The sequence below is a fragment of the Orcinus orca genome, chromosome 14 (assembly GCF_937001465.1).
Source record: "Orcinus orca chromosome 14, mOrcOrc1.1, whole genome shotgun sequence".
In the NCBI taxonomy this organism is placed as follows: domain Eukaryota; kingdom Metazoa; phylum Chordata; class Mammalia; order Artiodactyla; family Delphinidae; genus Orcinus; species Orcinus orca.
In genome coordinates this window covers 6,766,627-6,788,092 of record NC_064572.1, presented here as the reverse complement: position 1 = coordinate 6,788,092, position 21,466 = coordinate 6,766,627, and the positions used below count along the sequence as shown (strand labels likewise).

Here is a 21,466-nt window from a genome sequence, read left to right as displayed (position 1 = left end):
TCTTTATTTTCCCCAAGAAGTAAAAATGGAGGAAAACCTCGAGTACAATTGTGCATTTACTCTTCTATAAATTTGGCAACATATTAAAACCTGTTGCATCTCAGTGTCAACCTTCTGGGTTTTTCGCACTAATAGTACAGGCTGCATCAAGCGGGGCTGAAAATGAAACACGAGTGAAGCTCTGGAACTGGACCACAGAGGTGTTCCTCACCAACCGCTGGCCCCAAAGGCAGAGGGTGGCAAAGGTTCCCCCCTCCACCGGGGGACCAAGAAGAGCCCCATATGCTGTCACAGGCATAAAATTTCTTTCAAGTTTCGTGTTCAGTCTTAAAAATTAACTTGCATTTTACTCCATGACATTTGCTTTACTATAAAAATACTGTTTGAAATCACTTGCCAGTCAAATAACCCTTCCTCACCCGCTCCACACCAGGGCAGGCAGAGCCCTGTCTGGGAAGCTCACGGGTAGGTGAGCCAGGCACCAAGCTTCGAACACATTTCATTAGGTCCATTTGGGGCATTTCCACAAATGAAGTAATTTTATTCACTCAGGATGTAACTAAACGCTTCAGGAAGCAATGATATCAATTTCAATGTATTGAAAAATAAATAATAAACAGCATGTTTTTCAGTTTTTAAACAAGGATATTAGTTAATTTTATTTACTAATAGAAATAAAAGAAGCCTCTAACCTAAAGTATAGTCTGATCATTTACTTTCTGTAAAAAGAAACACAAATTGGATTTTTTTTTTTAACATAAAAAGGACAAGACCCACAGAAAGATAAACTCCTCTACCTGCTGGCATTACAGAGATTTCCCCAGTTACTGACTGATTTTGGTAGATCTGCATCACCACTGCAAGCCTGACGTCACAATCTGATGCATTCAGCTACTTCTCGGCATCTCAGAAGCAGCCCCATCCCAGAGTAAAACTGCTCTCTGGCACTTTGGGCACTTTTCCCCTCCAGAACATGAAGCCCTAAAAACCGCCACCTGGAAGAACACAAACATGTCACCAATCTGTGGTTTTCTGACTGTTCCACAGTGAGGAGACAGCTGAGCAAGGGTGCTGCGGTCCCTGCCACCACCGATCCCACACGAGGCGCTGTCTCTATCACCAGCTCCCTGAAAGGCATGTGTGGATTTCACTGGCTGTTTTAATAGGTTTCAAGAGACATTCATATTAAAATAGGTTCTAAGAGACGCTCATGTTTTAACATGGGCTCCAAAATGTGTGAAGATACACCTAGAATCACATCTCAAGGCATCATCAAAAAGAGATCTGTTCCAGAAAGTGTTAAAAGAGGAAGCCAGGCTTCCCTCACAGCTGTTTCTGGGGCCACATTTTTTCCCATTAACTGTTTAAAAGTCTGAATCAGAAGCAAGAATGGCCACCTCTATATCCGTGTTTGCGTGCGTACACAAAGAAGTACCTTTACGCTGACTTCAGGAAAATAAGGACATTTTGTGTCCCCCAAACATCCGCCTGCTACAGGCCTTGCAAGAGGGTTCACGCCCCCTGAAGATGGGGCAAGGGAAGCCTAGAAGGTAAGAAACAACCCCGACAGGTCTCCTGAGCACTGTCATCACAGAGGTTCAGGCAGTTTGGCTCATGTGTATGACAGCAAATACCATGCTGTGAGCTCAACGTGAATCACTCCCTAAAGAAAACAGCTATCACTTGCTACACTCCTCATGGCATTTTGGCTGTTGATACGGTCTCAGGATGAAAAACTCCCATCAACAACTTTTCCTTTTTGGTCTACACAGCACCATAGTTAGTGGCATGTTTTTTTGTTGGTTGCTTTTAAATCTTAAGCAACCAGGTATAAGAATACAACCAAAGTGACTGATTTGAGGTTTTATAGGCAAAGGTCTCTCTCTTTTTTTTTCTCAGATTTTTGCTCCTTAAAAAAAAGGGGGAAAAGTATGAGGTTTCAAAGCTAAGAGTTACTCTGACCATAGCTGGCCCTCAATCAAGGGACAGCTAACCATGCCATTTCCTCTTTGTTCTTCTGTGCATTATCTCGTGGCAAAATTTCACTCTGGACGCCCAGATCTGAGGTGCCTTTTCATATTAGATATAAATTAATCCAAAGGTCTAGAGCTCTAAATTCCCAGAGTCATGACAAACGCTTAACTTACTTCAAAGATCTCTTGCATAAGTATCTCATCCCTCGGCTCAAACAAACGAGAAGGTCAAAGGCAAGAAAGGATACATACATTGGAGCATCTCCTATAATCCATATACACGCGCATTCTCTATACAGGTTCTACATGGTCAAAGGAGTTGTTTCAGCTAATATAGCCTCTAGTGCGGAGTTCGTCGGAACACAGCCCGTCGGGGCCCCACCAGCATCATACGAAACAGCAGTACTTCTTCCACCAGGACTTGGACAGGGTCTTCATCTTGTCCGGAGTCCTGCTCTTGGACTTCCTGGGCTGCTGCTGAGAGTCCGAGTACTGGATTCCGGCGACGATGGCTGCATCAAAGACCTCTTTGAGGTTCTTCTGAGTCAAGGCCGAGCACTCGATGTAGGAGGCAGCTTTGATCTCCTCAGCACACAACCTGGCCGCCTCCTCCGGCACGGGTTTCTCTTTGCATTTGTCCAGCTCGATGAGGACTTTGACGTCTTCTCTGAGATCCGACTGCGTCCCCACGAGGATGATGGGGGCTTTGGGACAGTGGCAGCGAATCTCCGGCACCCATTTCTCACTGACGTTCTGGAAGGAGGAGGGGCCCACGACACTGAAGCACAGGAGGAAGATGTCGGCGCTGGTGTAGCACAGAGGCCGGAGCTTGTCGAACTCATCCTGCAAGCGAGCCAAGCACCCACACGTTATCTTTTACATCAGTTCTCATCAGCACAAAGACCGTTTTTCTGAAGAGGGTCTGGCAGGTAACAGAAAGCCCACGAGGGATGGAAGGAAGAGCGAGAGTCCTCAAAAGGCCCCTGCTGCCAAGTGGGGCAATGCTCCCAGCCCCTGGAAACCTGCCCGACGTGCTCAACATTTTCCTTGATGCTCTAGACCTACTTGCAATTTACCATAGGAAAGGTCCTTAAATTAGATGGATTTTCAAAATAAAATTTACTTTCTCTAGGCTTCAGCACAGAGTAACTCAGACCCACTCCTTCAACTCTGGTACTTAGTCAGGCTCTTAAAACGTACACAGTACCCACGCTGATCCTCGGGGCTCCACCCTGACTCCAGGGAACCCCAGTCTGTGAACCCAGCACCTCTGTAAGGACCCATCCCTGCCCATCCTCACAGCAGCGATTAGCCACGCCTGTTCCATCCCATCTGCACTGGGCACACCCAGGGCACATTCAGGGCACACGCGGTGCAGAATCATGGGAATCAGACACAGGTCTGGAGTGGAGGACCTGGACTTGGCCACTCTCATTAGGGACCCAGAGAATGTGTGCTTCTCAATGTCACATACAACACTGGTGAATACAGTCTCACACTTGCTGGATATAACGCTTCTCGATTTATCTTTTTCTCCCTCCCTCCTTTTCTCTTACTTTCCCTCCCTTCTTTTCTCTCCATGAATCCCAGAGGCCCCCACGCACGATGCTTTGGGAGGATAAAGAACCAGAGAAAGGGTGTACCCACCCAACTTCTGAGGGATAGAGAACTGGATGGAACAAATTAGAGCTGATTATATAAACCAACCACCCACCACGCTGCTGAAGGCCGTGCCGCACTCACTCACTAACAGAGATGCATGTGGGACTCCAGGCACCACGCATCAGACACCAGACTCCAGGGGATTTGGCTGGGGACAGACAGACATGGCCTCAGCCCTTGTAGGGACATCTGTCTCCAAATCAGTGTTTCTTTATATCAAACACCCTAGAGTCCCCTGCAGCACCATATTTAGCTAACTGAAAGCTTTCACTCATCTCTCTTCTAGGAAAACATTTACATCATCTCATTTCTATTTGAAATTTCTATATGTGGGTGCCAACCATCCTCCGGCATAAGGTGACAAATAGATTCCCAGCAGCAAGGAAAAGGTAAACGTCACCCAGGTTTCTGCTGCTCAGTTGATACATATGATTATTTACGAGCTATTATTTACATGCATGTTATGCTGCATCTGTGGCCTTTTTCTAGGGATAAGGGAAGCCTGGATCTTTTTATCTGAGTTCACTTTCCTCGTCTGAGGCTCCGTATTTCAGTTCGTGGGGCAACACCCAAGTAACAATATTAAAGTCAACCAATTTTAAAGTCCTTCCTCAGGAAGGACTACGGCATCTCTCCGTGTCACTGCCACTTCTCCGACTTCTATATGCAAAAGTTAAAAAGAAAGAAAGAAGAAAAAAAGCCTTGGATTTCTTAGTGCCAACTCTGTGCTGAAAGAAGAAACACAGAAACCCATCCAGGTGGCCCACGGCCCAGCCACGAGGATCTTTTAATGAAACATTCCCTCTGTTCTCGGAGGCCTGCAAGGAAGAAGCACAGGACGGAGGCGTTGCCCGCGCTGCTGGCAGTCACTGCACCTGCTGGGCCCTGGATCTGGGGTTGCGTTACCAATAAAAAGAAAGGTGAGCACAGGCCCAGGCCTCGTGACCGGGCTTTGGCAATCTGGCTCCCAGACCTCTGAGGTTCTGGCTGAGGGACTCGGGAAGCAAGGCAGAAATTAAATCCTGCTGACCAGAAATCTTAGCTATCTGCTGAAATAAATGCAGCACACATACGTGTGATAAGGCCAACTGTAATGGACCCTCAAGGAAACATGTTCTGAGGCCCAGAGATGTGCCTGGGATGCAGGGCAGGGCAGGGCCGGGTGGGATTGACAGGCCGCTGGACAGCAGTGCTAGTCAAGCTGCAGTCGGATTTCTTCTTTTTTTTAAGTATAAAGATTTCCCCAAGTGCCTCATGGTTCAGAAGGCTGAAGAGTTTTCACCTGCTATTGGTCACTCTCTTTCAGTCTGATCAATTTCACCTGGCGTGAAATTGATCACAGTGAAATTTCCACAGCATTAAAAACTCCTTTTAACATCTTACATGCTCACTGAGCCCCCAACAAGAAAACTCCAAGGCACAAGAAGCGATTTCTAGTTATTTACCCAGCTCTCAGTTGCTATGTGAAACCTGCGTTTGGTCCCTAGGCGACGGCCACCGGTGCTCACATTCTCTGGGACTTTGCAAAGGAGGTCGCTGGAGTCGCTGTGTCCTCAGGAAGCTACCATGACAACTGCCTGTGGGGGTGGGCGCAGTGCCACGGGCTGGGACAACACGAAGGGAATATGGCACGTGTCAAATCAAGTCCCTTAAAAGGTAGTTTATCAGATCTGGAGTAGGGAGGGTAGGAAAGGACTACCACCTTACCCAGCTTTGCTTATGGTCAAAGCAAATACTGATACTTGGGGAGAGGGAAAAAACTGACTTTATCTCACCAGCTGTGTATTTTTCACAAATAGTTTTTGAAGCTGGTTTTCTACAAATTTGTAGACGGTTGGCCTCATTCCTTACACAATTAGACATACTTACTAATCAGGTAAGAAATACTGTGAATCTCAACCAGAAAAACTGCTGGGAGGGCTTCCCTGGTGGCACAGTGGTTAAGAATCCGCCTGCCAATGCAGGGGTCCCAGGTTCGAGCCCTGGTCCGGGAAGATCCAGCTATGCCACGGAGCAACTAGGCCCGTGCGCCACAGCTACTGAGCCTGCGCTCTAGAGCCCACGAGCCACAACTACTGAGCCCGTGAACCACAACTACTGAGCCTGCGCTCTAGAGCCCGTCAGCCACAACTACTGAGCTCACGTGCCACAGCTACTGAAGGCCGCGTGCCTAGAGCCTGTGCTCCGCAACAAGAGAAGCCACCGCCATGAGAAGCCCACGCAGCGCAACGGAGAGCAGCCCTCGCTGGCCGCAACTGGAGAAAGCCTGCGCCCAGCAATGAAGACCCAACGCAGCCAAAAATAAGTAAATAAATAAAACAATGGATCTATTCAAAAAACAAACAAACAAACAAGAATAACTGCTGGGAGAGCAGAAGGATAATTTCCAAATAAACCAAAGCTTACCAACTTGCACCAAAACCTTTTCATTTCCCGAATTATGAACCTTTTCCATGAAAATACGGCTAAAATGATTCTCCTGATGCCCTGACTTTGAAACAGACCCTGTTAAGGAAAAAATTAAATTCTTTCTTGATAATTCAGGATCATTTCTACATAGTGTTCCTGGTAAAAGACCTATTCCTCTTTCAAAATTGCTCAGAGATTTTCCTCCTGGGTCTACCCATCCTGCCCCTTGAGCTGACTTTGCTGTCCTCCTCCTGTAACCTCACTGGTTTCTTTCACAAGTTCTACTAACAGGTAGACTAAGTCTGTTGAGCGGCAAGCCCATGACTTAAGTTTGCCTCCCCCAGGACCCAGCACTCCACTTATTGATTGATCCATTCTACAAACCGTGAAGAAGCCCCACTCTGTACCAGGCACCGAGAAGGCATGAGGCAGGGAACCCCAGCCCGGGAAGCCATGTCTGCCAGCAGAACCAACACCTGACAGGCGAGCCAGCGGTGGGCAGCTGCCTGCACTGGGCTGCCCGCTCCTCCCTAAAGGGTCCCAGATAAGCACACCCTTTGGTGTCTTGAGTTCTCCTGCCTTCTGTCTCATTCGCGGGCTGTTCAGCTGCCACATCTTGCTACAAAAGGGAGGCCTCTGTTTATGGAGGCGCTGCTCAACCCTCATTTTATTTTATTTTTTGGCTGTGCTGTACGGCATGCGGGATCCTAGTTCCCCGACCAGGGATCGAACCCACGCTCCCCACGTTGGAAGCCCAGAGTCTCAACCACTGGACCTCCAGGGAAGTCCCGGCCTTCATTTTAAACATCAGAAAATCTGACCCAAGGTAGGAAAAACATTCTCACTTTATACAAAGCCATTAAGCTTTCATTATAAATAGCAGCAGGGCGTCCAGAAAGATTAAATATTAGAAGAGCCTGTGTTCTTTGATTTCTCTTTTCCACAGGCAAGAAAATGCAGACCGGTTGGTTTTTTCTGCTCCCCATAAAGGGGGAACTGGGAAGCCCCAGTGGAAGGGTAAGGACAGAGCAGAAGAGTTTGGCTATGACGTGTGCCACCGTGGCCACCGCCAAACCAGCGTTCTGCTGGGGATCAAGGCTGCCCAGTCTTTGTGTCACATCGAGGTTTGAAAAACAAAGCCCTGACTGGATTTGCTGTCCCAAGTGGGTGAGTAACTGAGAAGCCCTGGTGTGGAGGAGGTTCTTGGGGACACTGGAAAGCCAGCTTCTTCTTTAATGTGTATGGTCGTGTGACACCTCAGAAGTGAAGTGGGCACTTTTACCTGCCGACAAAGTACCCCAGCACTTTCTCAAGTGCTGGAGAGACCACATGCTTAGTAACTTGTCACTTTGGCAAACTCAAGAGACGGCACCCTGGGCCCTCACAGAGCACGGTGAGAACTCAGTGACGTGAACACCATTCGGGGGGACTGGAGTCCCTGGAGCTCTTCAGGGACACCCCAAAGCGGACCTCACACCGGGTCTTCCCACCAGCTCCCTGGCTGTCTTGTCCAAGTGCCTGGCCAAGACAGGAATAAATGTTCACGATTCGGAAGGATCAGGTCCCGGCTCATTCATTCCTCCAGCTCAGGACAGCCTGGGCCGCTGTATCTCTGCTTCAAGGGATGGGAGCAACCCCAGCAAGTCCAACCATGCTCAGGAAGGGAAACATTAACACTTACTGACGTGAACTCCATCTTCTTCTTGAGTAAGTTTATTAAGTATTTGGCTTGCTGACCTTTAATAAAATGATCATAAGCTACGGCCAACTTACTTTGAGAAATGAGCACAAAGCAACATTGATAATTTTTAATAAAAACCAGAAAGTAAATAAGATCTGAAATTCCCAGAAGATAAGAACCTCTCTTGACCCTGTTTCCCCTGTCCTGCCCACACAGAGCCGGGCCAAACCCTGTTTTATTGGCACGGAGCTCTGTGTCCCCACCACCACCCTCTGTGAGGGGCCATACGTGGGGGTGGGGCTCTAGAATGGCCCAGCTGGGGCGGGGGTGAAGGGCTTTAAAAGGCCCTGTCCTCGCCCAGCACTGAGCAGCGATGTGATACTGACCTGTCCTGCAGTGTCACAGAGCTGGAGTCTCACGGGCCGCCCATCCACGGAAACCACAGCTTAAAAATAAGACCAAAAGGACTGTCAGGGGGGTCTCTTTTAACCTTTTCCAGAAGAATGATAGTTTTAATTTGTATGACCATTCTCACTCCAAACCCTTCAGCTCCTATTCTGGGTCCCCAGTGAATTCAAGACTTGCCTAAAACAAAGAGGCCCGTGAGGCATTTCTGCACCCAAACCTGCAGGGCGGGCAATTCGCTCCATGCCCCAGAGAAGGCAGGAGGCCAGAAGCTTTGACGGCACCCAGAAGGGCCTGCGCTCTTCTCCCAGCCCCAGAAGGTTTATTTTCCTGTCACACTTGTTTCAAAAAACCCAAAAACAACACTGGGGGGTAAGTGGGAACCAACCTTGCAGCTTTAAGTCAGTGGAAAATCTCACAAATAATTCTGCTTTCCCTTGGGAAACGTTCGGTGACTTTGGGGTTTATCATAAAAGTGTGGCTTGTTTTGAGAACACGTGCAAACACAGGCTGCCCGCATTGTCCTGCTTATAAAAGAGGGCACGGCTTATCTCTACATGTCAGCTCAAAGAGCGGATTAAAAGAGAAAAGGAAAGGAAAGAAAACCATTCCCACCTTTCCACTGGGAAGGGGTATCTGGGGAGGGGCCTGCATCAGGGCGCTGCTCTGAGGTTTCTATTTGAATGAAGTACTCCGTTTTGTCTCAATACAACTTTCTAAATTGTTTATACATGTTTACACTACTCAGTTGGGAGGAGGGAAAAAAAGGAAAAAAACAATATCTTTTAGGTGGGAAACCCACTAGCACAGCACTGTTTTACCTAGGGTGCCTTCCAGGTGGGAGAAAGCAAGTCCTTGCCACCATGACTTTCCAAAAGATCGAGAAGCTTGTGTGTGAGTGTGAGTGTGTGTGTGTGTGTGTGTGTGTGTGTGTGTGTGCTTTAAAAAAAAAAACAGAGAAAGTGTTTCACCCTAGCTTCCATGGATTTTAACTTTTTCTTAAATTTCAAAAAGACTTGAAAAATCAAGAGTAAGGACTCCTTTATCTTGATAGCTACCAAACCAAATGATATAGCACTGTACACATAAGAGCTTTCAGTAGCTTAAAGAGATACTGAAAAGATACTAAGACTCAGAAACAGAGCCCATGGGGGCGGTGGAAGCGGGGGCAGGGGAAGCGTTGGTGCTCGGAGGGAAGAAGCTGTGTTTACTCTCCAGGTTTGATCCAAACCTCGGCCCTCCCTAGTGCTTCTAGTGCCATTTCCACTAAATCCACTCTCTTCCCCCGTCTCCGCGGCTCTTTAAAAGTGGAGACGCCCTCGGGAGGGGAGCCACCAACAGGAAAGGACGGACCCTCGGGCCACAGGTAATGGCACCTGCGCGTCACCTTCCGATCGAAACCCGGCAGCAGCGCCAGCAACGTCGACCTGACGCAACTTCTCTACCCAGGAAACTGACCAGGCCACCTGGGCGCGACCTGTTAGACCCCACCGTCTGCCCCTGAATGGCGAGGCGACCGCCGCTCCCCGCGCCAGGGTTAAGGCTCCCGGTCCCCGCGGCCCCACGCCCCCCGCAGGCCCCCGGCCCCGGCCCCGCTCACCTGAGAAGTTGTCGAAGGCGGTGGGGATGTACTCGGTGGGGTAGCCGTTGGTGGTGTAGCTCACCACCAGGCTGGTCTTGCCCACCGCGCCGTCGCCGACCAGCACGCACTTGACGCCGCGCCCCTCCGCGCCGCCCGCGCGCCCCCGGCCCCCCGGCGCCCCGGGCCCGCGCCCCCCACGCTCCCGGCGGGGCGGCACGGGCGGCGCCTCGCAGCGGCCCGGGAACGCGGGGTCCCCCTGCTGCGGGGGCATCGGCCCGCGCCCGCCGCGGGGGGAGCTGTCCCCGACCCAGGCGCGAGGTGCAGACAAAGGCGGCCGGGCGGCTCGGGCTGGACTCGGGCTCGCGCGGCGCCGGCTCCGTTCCGCGGCCGAGGACTGCGGGCCGAGCGGCGCGGAGCCCCGCGCTGTCTCCTCCCGCTTCCCGGCGGCCAGGCGCGCTGGGGGCGGGCGCGGGGAGGAGGCGGGGCGGCCGTTCGTTCCCCGCGCCGGGCCCACAGCGCCCCCGCCTGCGCGCCGCGCTCTGCGCTCGAGCCGGAGCCGGGCGCGCGGGGGGCGGGACCGCGGCCGCGGGCGGGGGACCCAGACAGCCGCCGGGGGGCCGCCGGACGCCCGATTGGGGCGGCGCCGAGGAGCCGGGCCGGCAGAGGGCAGCTCCTCCCGGCGCCGACACTGACGCCACCGCCTAGAGGCCCGCGGTCCCAACGCCTGCGTCCACGCGGCCGGCGGCCAGGCTCCTCCGGGCCCTGCGCCCCTCGCCCCCTTCTCCACGCGGTCCCGGCCTCCTCGGCCACAGCGCTGCACCCGAGGGGGGCAGTGAAACGCCTGGGGGACAGTCGTCGGAAGGAGGCTGAATTAACAGCTAACTTTTCGTTTAATGTCTAGTCGCTGCCCGTCGTGTGATTTTTCTTCTTCCAAAGTAATGTATTCTATCGTTTGAGAGCAAAAGAACGTCAGGTCCTTTGTTAATGCTCGTGTGACTTTCTCTTTGGCGTGCCCTGAACCAGCAAATGTCTTTATAGCCCCAATTCCTACATTTGCTTAAATGTAATGTGGTGACGTTAGTATTATGGTGGTGGTGGGGAATCCGTTTATCTGTGACTCTTTCCTCTACATCTAGTCAGCAGTCCATCCGGAAAGACAGGGAAGCCTTTCTGGGCCTAGTCCGGACACAAAGGCTCCTCGGGGTTTGCACTGTGGTGTGAGAAGAGGCACATACTGTGAACACGAATGGTGATACTAATAATAAAAGTTACAGTAGCTAATAAACATCGATCCTTTCTTACGTGCCAGACACTGGTAAGCACTCGGCATGAGCTAGTTCCTGTCATCATTACTTATACCCATCTTATGGGTATAGGATGAGAAAATCCGAGGCACAGAGATATTAGATAAAATGCTGAGGTCCCACAAGCGAGGAATTGGCAGTGCCAGGATTCAAGTAGTCTGGCTCCAGAGCCTGGGTTCTTACCCAGTGTCCTTGAAAGCAAAAATAAGACAGAGTGATAAACTCAGCCTTGGAAGTGTGGCTGTAGTTGGAATGCAGAGGTGGATTTACCAAGAGGCTGGAGGCTTGAATCCATGGCCCCTCATTTGCAGAGAACCTCTCCAAGGCCCTGGGGCCCCTAGCAGTGTGAACACATGGTTATGTTTTTGTAAATTTTTCAAAATCATATATTTTAACCACCACCAATTAATCCCACTATCTCTTTCAACTCTAACTTCTCATACGGAGAAGCTTTGATGTGGCAGTGGACATTCTGAGGATCAAGCCAAAGTAAAGTAAAGTTGGGGAGACATTTCGTTTGCGTTTAATGGATACAGAGCCAGGACCAAGGTGAGGGAAGGAAGGAGACAAGGGAGCAAAGTTTAAGGGGCCAAACTTGCACTTGCCTGACCCAAAGAATGAGCCTTGACCCTGATGGGATGTATCTGTGTGGTTTTCAGTTCCCACATATAGTTACCTTATTTCTAGCCACCCAGGTGTAGGAATGGCCGCCAGTCACGTGCCTACTATGCAGTATACTGCTGGTATCCATCTGAACTTTCCCACTCTCCCCAGCATCGGAAGGTTCCAGTAGCAAAACAGTCACAGAGTTTAGATATAGCTTCTTGAAGCCAGACAGTAGTTCGTGGCTGTTCTTTCCATCATAAAACACATAGTATTGTTAGATGGGGGTTGGCTCTCTCACCTACACCTGGTCAAAATGGAAGTTCTCTCCCCTCAGGAATATACTCTAACTGCAGCATATACGATTATAAATGCACTATACATTTTTACGGGAAATAGAATTGATGTGAATTCTTGCGTTTGTGAGGACACAAACCTGTCGCAGTACCACAAACAGCAAGTTCACCTGTATGTGAAGTACATTTCCATTCTTCTCTAGAAAACACGTTACAAAATTGAAAAAGTAGTCAAAGGGCATGCAGCTAGGGGTATGGGGGAGGTTGTGTTCAAGAGACACAAAGTTTCAGTTATGCAAGATAAATACATTCTGGAGAGCTAATGCACACCCAGGTGACTAGCGTTAACAACATTGTATGCTTGTATCTGCTAGGCTGGATCTTGAGTGTTCGCAAAACACACACACACACTTGAATATTTCAGAGTATATCCATATATCAAATCATCAATTGTACACCTTAAATATGCACAATTTTTCATTGTCAACTAGACCTCAGTAGAGCTGGGGGGAGGGTATGCAGCGAAAAAATGTGGGGAAAATAGTATGATTGAGGTGTGTCAGGTGGTTTATTAAATGTTTTCTTGTGGCTATTTTTGAAGTTTATGGTGTTTGTCGGCCTTTTAAATTGCATAGCTTATTGTGATGCATGTCTCATTTTAAATCAATATTTTTGTACCTAATTTTCTATCCTTAAATTTTTATCCTTTCTCTTACAGAAGGGCTCCAAATGTGACTGATAAGCTTCAGGCCCTACAAAATGTGGGTCTCCCCTGACCTCTAACCATATAGTAGTTTTTGTATCCTGGAGCCCCCGGCTTTGCTTTGCTCCCTTTTTTATGTCGAATATTGTCCCACTCCACTCGTTTTGGCCCATCTTTCTAGATCCAATTTAATCAACTCCCTGCAGCCTTATTTAAAAGCCACAGAACTAACTGCCCACTACGAGAAGACTTTTCTGCAGCCCGTGATACACAAGTCCAGAGGCAGGGAGATGGCCTGGAACTCAGTGCTGACCAAGGCCGGGGCTGTGGACGCCCCTCCAACTGTAGGGTCAATCGGTAAATCTTACAATAGATCAGTAAATCATATGATGCGTTCTCGTTTGTTTGCTGTCTGTCTCCCCGTTCAAGCCCCATGAGGTCAGGGACTTTATTTTGTTCATTCTCATACCCGACACTTTACATCATGTGGGGAAAGTAGTAGGTTGCTGTTTTCTGTTTTCTGCTTTTATAAAGTATTTTTAGAACACATGAATCCTGCAGCAATTAACAAGAAAGACCATTCCTTTGTTCTCTGAGAATGCCTTACCCCTCCTGTACTCCCCATCTATATCCACCAGGATGGCATAGTTGGTGCAATGTCTCCTTTGTGTCTTGGGTTTGGTAAATTTGGGAAATGCTGGCATTTACGTGGGCAAAAAGCAATCTTCCACTCTTAAGTTCTGGTGCCTCCGTGGCTCTCCAGCCCAGCTGTGAACATTCCCCCACCGGACCCGAGCCCTTACACTGGTGAACGTATGCCTAATCACTGTCATAGCACTTTGTTAAAATAACCTACTGACACTTGCTCTTAATCTCCTAAAAAAAAGCATGACCCTTGCTTCACCAAACTCTCTATCCCCAGCACGTTTTCTAGTATATTTTTTCCGTAAAGCTCTTTTACCTGTTCTACTAACAAAGAGTATCTAATTTTCAAATGCACTAATTATCATGAATTTATACTTTGGAACTAATATAGTAAAAACCATGACAATAGACTTTATACTGTGTATCTTTCACTTTTCTATCTTTTGACATATTCAAGAAAGAAGCTAAAATAATTTTCTGATTAATACATTCTTTGCCAGGGTGTAATTTCCATCATCAAATTCAATACAAAGCTTTTTTTTTTCTTTTTTACTATTTATAACATTTCACTATTTACCCATCTTCCATAAATAAGTAACAGCAGGGAACCAAATCAGAAGTGGTTGGTTTCTGGATCTTTCGTGTTAACGGGTCGTGTAGCTATGAGTGTTTGTTCTTTCTTCAAGCCATCACCCTTTATCTTGGACACATTCATCTCTGAAGGAAACTTCTTTTCTTTAGCGGTGCCTTGGTTTTTAAATGTCCTGTGAGAGACCACCAGTTAGAAAATTACTTCTCAGGAATTCCCTGGTGGTCCAGTGGTTGAGACTATTCACTTTCACTGCCAAGGGCCTGGGTTCGATCCCTGGTCGGGGAACTAGGATCTGAGGCTGGGCTGCTGTTCCCCAAAGCATGCTTCTCTGTGTGTTCCAGGTTATGGCTGTCCACTGAGAGGAGCTCCCTGGGGATTGGGAAGTAGAGGACTGTCATATGGCTACACGTGATGGCGGACAGACTCACAGGGTCCGACACGCCTTTACTCTCCTCCTGCTCTGTGCCCACCTCATCGTCTTCACAGCAGCCTGAGTTCACTGGAGCCACAGAGGCTGCAGCCCCCCACAAAGCACACCTTGCGCTCCCTTTCATGGCCTGGCTGGTGGCCATGTCCGCAGGGCTCCTGGGTTTTCTCAAAAGCTTCAACTGGAGCCCTGTACCAGATTCAGCTGGACAGGCTTAGTGACTGTGTCCCTCTTCCCTGCAACTCCCAACCTCATGAAAGCTTCCCTTCCTTGCCCCTGTGCCTTGGAGAGGCTGTTTTCCTAACTGAGCCCTGACCATACCCTTCCTTTGTCCTTTTTTACCACCAGGGATGCCAGCCTAGGAAAAAAAAAAAATTGACAAGGAAAATAATGTCGGCATTTTTCACTAGAGAAGATGGGAGGATCATATAAATGTCACCAGACCACCAGCTGGCCCACCAGTGGGTCCTTGTCAGTAATTGCAGACCCCAGACTCTCCCATCAGCTAGCATTATGGTGAGGGGTCATGGACATTATCCAACATGTTGAAATTGGGGCCCTGTCTACAGATGTCCTTTTGTCTCTTGCCTGTTGGTAACTAGAATGAATAATTTTTTTTTTTTTACTCAAAAAGAGCTCCCATTGACATGATGAAACTTTCAGATGTGAAAAATCAATCATTAATATTGATTGTAAAAAATACTTCTGAAAAGAAAATGTTTATATTGTTTTTACTGGTCAGATTAGGCTAGGCTGCACTACAGTGATAAATAAACTCAAAATCTTAATGTCTAGAAAAATAGGAGTGATTCTTTGGTCATGCAAAATCCACTGCAGGTCAAATGACTGTCTGAGGCAGCGCCCTTCCAAGTGGTGACTCGGGGATCCAGGCTGCTTGCATCTGGTAACCATGCAGCCCAGGACACATGGTTTCCAGGAAAGAGAGTGTGGAGGATCATCCACCAACTATGAAATGCTTCGTCTTGGAAATGACTTCTGCTCACAGCTCTGGATACATGCCATGCATTTCTGTATGTGTGCCCATGTGCTTCTGTGCACGCATCATGCGTGCAAGAGCAGTCTTATAAGAGCTCAAAACTGGCAACAGTCTAAACGTCAAAAACAGTAAAATGCATGAGTAAATTTGGGAATTTATGTTATACTATTTAGTAAAGAAAATGAGTGAGCTACAGATAAATACAACGACAGTAATGAATCTCATGAACAGAATGAGGAGTGAAGGGAGCCAGACACAAAAAAAGGTGTGAACTATCAAATTTGATGTATATATAGTGAAAGCATTTCTAAAGAAATGGACAGAACTAAACAGTGTTAGATGCCAAAGTAATTGAGGATAATTTATACATTGGAAAGGAGAGGGGCCATACAGGGCTTCTCATGTTGAGATGTTCTGTTTCTTGATCTGAATGGTGGTTACATAGGCGTTTGTTTTGTACTAATTCATTTTACCATGTATTTGTTTTATTCATTTTTATGAATTGCATTATATTTCAAAATTATAATGATTAAAAACTGTCAAACCTATAAGTTGTATCACATGCGACTCGTGGTTATTTGCATCTTAAAGAGCTATTTGCTAAAACATAGCACGGTGCTGATGACCTGGGTGCACCTTTCAAGTTAAGTAACAAACTTTAGAGTAAAACTTAAATGTGACTTTATTGGCCCAAATCCTATTTCTACAGAACTTTCTCAGGAATACATGTCATGAAGTATGACTGCATTTTTTACATCTCTAATATTTATTTTTAATAAGGGTATCATCCTGCCCAAGTGTTATTGATAGGTATTTTAATATTTTTAACAAGCTGAACTGATCCTGCAAGATTATTACAATAGAGGTGAATGATGATTTACATACATAAGTTCCTGGAGAAAAATGAAAGCCCCCGGGAGGGCTGTTGGAAGGATGGCAGGTAAATTTGCACTGGGAGCTCGCTGGGGCAGAAAGGCTGGGACCACTGCAAATGCCGAGGGCAGGTGCCACGCAAGCCTGAGCGACACTGCAGGCCCCTTTCTGCCCTCGGTCTTTGTTTATTTTCCCCCTGAACCACCCCCCTCCCACCCTGCTCTGGTCTTCCCAGCTGTTGCTGATCTCCCCTGCAGGGAAATGCCCCCATTTCCATTCCCTCAAACCTACTGCAGCCTCTGAATTGCCCTCCCAGCTGTTCTGACCCTTCCCATAAAAAAGCTTCTTCCCCGGACCCTTGCGGCAAATGATATGTTTCCAAATTCCCTCCCTGAACACACATCACAGAAACTCCCCAGGCCAGACATTTCCCAGCTGCCCGAATCCTCGCAGATGATAAGAACTCTTCAGAAACCCCTCTTAGCTATTGCAAAACCTTGATGTCCTCTAATTTTTCAGCCACCATTGAAGATAAGGACTCGCCATGCAATCATTTCCCAACAACTGTAATCACCTGGGCTGGCGATTCTGAAGTGGTAGAATTATCTTCCTCACTTCCAGAAACTGCAACCATCTGTCTTTTCTAGATCTTCCCGGTTGAGGGCAAGGAAACTCCCACAATCCTACAACAGGGAAGAGAAAGGAATTTTCATACATTCAAATAGGGCTCACAATCCACTTCTGGGTTTGCAACGGCTATGTAATGCTTTGTGTTTTGTTTGTTTGTTTGCGGTACGCGGGCCTCTCTCTGTTGTGGCCTCTCCCGTTGTGGAGCACAGGCTCCGGACGCGCAGGCTCAGCGGCCATGGCTCACGGGCCCAGCCACCCCGCGGCATGTGGGATCTTCCTGGACCGGGGCACGAACCCGTGTCGCCTGCATCAGCAGGCGTACTCTCAACCACTGCGCCACCAGGGAAGCCCCTGCATAATGCTTTGAATGAATGTGTGCGCATCCAAACACCCTACAAAGCTGCCCAAGTCTGTCTTTGAGAAGAGAGACTGTAGCAGGCAGTCCGCTTTCTCCGTCACGCGCATCGAGAATGTATTAGAAGGCGGATACTGCCTCTGCACACGGGATTGTGCCATTGGTTTGATTTTTGGAGGGAAAGGGGTACGGTTGTTAGCTACGTCATTGCATGGAGGGATTCCACTCGTGAACTTAGTATGACCAAAGAGAACAGTGGCAGTCTGTACAGATGCGCTTAGAGCGTCTGGACCTCAAGGAGTTTACAATCCCAGTAAGAGAGAAAATATCTGTGAAATAACTAGAGTGCAAGGCGGGGTGTAGTGGGGGTAATGGGATGTGCAAAGTGCAACAGAAAGTCAGGGGTGCCTGAGGACGAGCTTCTGGATGGGGAAATGCAAACACCCGTCCTCTGAGACCAGAGAGACTCTCCCCATTCCCCCATCACAAAGCTTCAACCAATTACAGCCACACTGGTGAGGCTCATGATGTCCTAAGCATTTTGTATGCATTGTCATATTTAATACACACAAAATCTAAACATGTACCATTATTGCCCCCCAACTTTATAGATTAGGAAACAGCAGCTCAGAGGGACCCAAGGTCACCCCACTGGTGACTCTCAAGAGGGAGAGGTTTTCACTGTAGCCTATAACCTCACCATCAAAAGATGACAAAGCAATGGGGTTATTTTAATAACGATGCTTTCTTTTTTAGAAAAACAAAAAAGAAGCAAACCTTTAGCAGCATGTCACAGAACAGAGCGATGGGGCAGCTCCCTTGATCCCTGATTCCGTCTGAGGTACACAGACTACCCAGGCCCTGATCATGCAGGAAAGACAGGAGAAACAGGCCTCAACGTCTTGTGGTATCAAGGGGAGAAGAATACAAATGTGCATAAATAATAAAACCTGAGAATTTAGGAAGAAAAAAAGAGAGAGACAATTCACAACAATCTGGCAGGTTTTTTTAAAGGCTGAGGTAAAATTATCCTCTTAGTAGCTATTTTTTATGTTTATTAAGATATTAAGAGGATTGTAGAGAGAAGGCTTATGTAGTTAGAAACAGAATCCATATATGTCCCACTGAAATATCATCCTCATTCCTACATATCACGAATCTAAAATCAGTTTATCTGTTCATTAAATCAATTCCATAAACGTTGATTGAGTCCCTTTGTCAACATAAGGACTCATTAATGATCCAATCTTTATGTTTAAAATTTTTGTCTATAATTCTAAAAGTTCATTAATCAGCAAAAATTGGAAAGTTTTAACTTGCATTAGAAAACATTTCATAGTGCAATCACTGTCTGGAGAGTCCTTTCCATCGCCTTTACCAAACTAAATCACAAGGGTCTTTGTTGGTCCAGCTAGAGGTACTGCCATCACTTGCCCTCTGTGCTCTCCACCCTGGGAGGAGTCCTGCCTGCGCTGCTCAGACCCCTGGACACTGCCCCTCCTCCCAGCTCCCCTGGGCTCTGCTGGGGTGAAGAGAGATGCACAGTTTCCAGGCAGACCTCTTAGCAATGACCCTCAGGTTACTACAACCACTCAGGTCTGGGACTGACCCTGGGGCTCTGGACTTCCCAAACATGGCAGGGAACCAGATGTCTGAACTACGGGCTGAGTTCTTCTGGACTATTCCTCTCCAACAATATAGACTGAGCCTAGTAGCCATTGGGATCTAGTTTCTGTAAATTTTGAGCTCTGCCCTTTGGGACTTGAGTGTGTAGAATGCAGTCCTGCCGCATACTCCAAAGGAACTCCTTCAAATTCATTAATCTGAAATAACCCAACGTTGTAGAAGGTGAAAACGGGCAGCAAAAAGGGTTTTGTGATGCTAACAACATTAGTTTTCTTTTCTTTTAATCCCTGTAACAGGAGTCCGGAGTTTTTTTTTTTAATAGAATAAAAGAAAAGGCAGAGAAAAAAGACTGTCCAACAAGAAAGGACTCAAGGACAACCTAGCAGCATGGGCGACTCTGCTCTGTTCCAGGAAAGGAGTTGAAGCTGCCCGGTTTGAGCTGACATGCTGCAGCCCTTATCTGTTGAACGCCTCTGTGCATCAAGGCGGGTATTTAATGACCAGGGTGAGATGGACATAATGAGAGAGGAAGGACCCTGCGTCACACAGAATTAATGTAAGTTAAAACAGCCCTTGCCACGGGGGAGAACTCCAAAAACAATATCCACCAGGTTTGGAGTAATTCAAAGGTAACCGGCTCGAGCCACCATGCGTTTGCCCTTCCTCCTCAGACAGTGGGACTATTCCATCTAAACAGAGGCAGTTGTGTAGGAGAAATGCCATTAATTCACTCACTCAGCAAATACTTATTAAGCATCCACTGCATCGAGCCCTGTAGTTCATCGACGGTTGGGCTCTGTCGATGAACACAAGGGGTGGAAAGCACTCCTTGTGGAGCGAACGTTCCAGGGGCAGAGACAGACTGTAACCAGAATAAGTGAATGTGGACCTTGTCAGAGGATGCTAAGCTCCACAGAGGAGGTAAAGCAGGGAGGGGAACGGGCCAGGGTATGCTTTAATCCGTGGTCAGGGAGGGCCTCTCGTGGGTTACGCTGGAGCAAAGACTTTGAAGGCGGGAGGGGCCTGAGTGCTGTGGGTGTCAGGAGGGAGTCTTCCAGGCAAGGGGACAGCAAGACAGAAGCCCTGATGGCAGGGACTGTGTCTGAAGGTCAGACAAGCAGCAAGGAGCCTCGTGGGCCTTGGGAAAAGTTAGCAAGAGGGGCATGAGGTCATAGAAGAAATGAAAAAAAGAACATGAGTGTAGGCAGCCGTGGAGAAGGCATCCATTCTAGGTGAGCCGGGAGCTGCTGGGATTGGGTTGGGTGGTAGGTAGCATCGTCTGACTCTGCTCCCAGGATCCCTTGGGCTGCAGAGGAAAAGCACCTGTCAGGGGTCAGGGGGTCCTGGAGGCCAGTTAAAGAGGAAGTTCTGGGCCAGAGAGGGTGGGGACTTGACCAGGAGTGGCAGAGGTGGGGATGAGTGGAGGCTGGCTTTGGACATGCCTTGAGGGTGGAGCTAGCACCAGCCACCTGGCACATTGGGTCCCGGGTTTGAGGGTCCACGGAAGGCAGGAAACGTCCAGGGATCACAGCCTGACAAACCAAAGGTGTCATTGACTGAGAGGAGGAAAATTCCAGCAAGTGGAAGTTCTGGGGGAAAGGTTAGGAATTCAGTCTATACATGTGAAGTCTGAGCTGCCTCTGAGCAGTCTAAGAGGAAACATTGAGTAGACGGTTGAATGTATGTCCGGAGTTCAGACAGAGGTGCTGGCCGGAGATGGAGGCGGCATTTCCTCGGCACGTGAAGGGTGAAGGGTAACAGGGCGTCAGCTCACCCAGGAAGAGGAGAGTCCAAGGGCTGAACTCCAGGACTCCAGTGACAAATAAAAGGACAGACATTAAAAAGCTGGAAATATTACAGGGAACTATATTCAATATCCTGTGATAGACCATAATGGAAAGGAATATGAAAAAGAATGTATGTATGTATAACTGAATCACTTTGCTGTACAGCAGAAACTAACACAACCTTGTAAATCAACTATACTTGAATAAAATAAATTTTTTAAAAGCTAGAAATATTAAGTAAGGTCAAATATCAGAAGCTGGGAAGGGAGCAGTGACTATGTGCCTGCCCAGGGCAGCGCCTGAGTGAGAGCTTGTCTGCACAGCCGCCAGCTGCCCAGCTGCACACTTAGCCACCGGGTCCCTTTGGAACTGGAAACAGTCCTCTGCTCCTCTGTTTACAAGATGGCCAATAATCAACCCGACGTGGCTCTGTGGCCGCCCTGTGTGCAAACGGGTTGCTTCATTAGTTTCTGGTGCCGGGTTGAATTTCAGTGAAGGAGGGGGTGACGGAGGTTGCAGCAAAAGAAATCAGGGGAGGCTGGAGGTGTGTCCTCGGCACAGCCCTGAACCCAACAGGCTGGTTTTCTTTGTACAGCGCACCCGCTGGGTCTGGACGTTGAGCCTGTCAGGTCAGTAAACAGACCTGCCTGAAGCTGGTTTTGCCAGATAAAGCCCAAGTGTGTTCCAAGCTCACCAGGCCTGAAGGCCGGCCACAGGGGTCCTCAGGCTCTGCTGTGACTAATAAGGAAGGTCCAGCCATCAATTTCCTCTTTAAAGTAGTAAAATATCTTGTTTATGACAAGCACGTCTTAGGAAGAAAAATGTTCTCTCTGATCCTCTGAATTATTTGAGAAGCTCTTATAGTTACTGTTTTGAAAGTCAAGGTGACAGTTGAATTCTCAAGGTTCATGGTGGG

At 48.1% G+C, this 21,466-nt stretch overlaps 1 protein-coding gene and 1 long non-coding RNA gene across 2 annotated transcripts; both read right to left on the bottom strand.

Moving 5' to 3' along the window:
• Positions 1-579: 579 nt before the first annotated feature.
• Positions 580-10,179, bottom strand: RHOU (ras homolog family member U). Its single transcript, XM_004281558.3, has 3 exons — positions 9,731-10,179; positions 8,112-8,170; positions 580-2,816 (listed from the first exon to the last, which is right to left on the bottom strand). Exons 1-3 carry the CDS (start codon positions 9,981-9,983, stop codon positions 2,361-2,363), a joined length of 768 nt encoding a protein of 255 aa, XP_004281606.1. The 5' UTR covers positions 9,984-10,179; the 3' UTR covers positions 580-2,360.
• A 3,586-nt stretch (positions 10,180-13,765) lies between these two features.
• On the bottom strand, positions 13,766-18,385 carry LOC117197332 (uncharacterized). The gene is made up of 3 exons (XR_004477902.2): positions 17,915-18,385; positions 16,727-16,835; positions 13,766-14,027 (listed from the first exon to the last, which is right to left on the bottom strand). It is a non-coding gene; the product is annotated as an uncharacterized LOC117197332 (long non-coding RNA).
• Between the last annotated feature and the right edge of the window lie 3,081 nt (positions 18,386-21,466).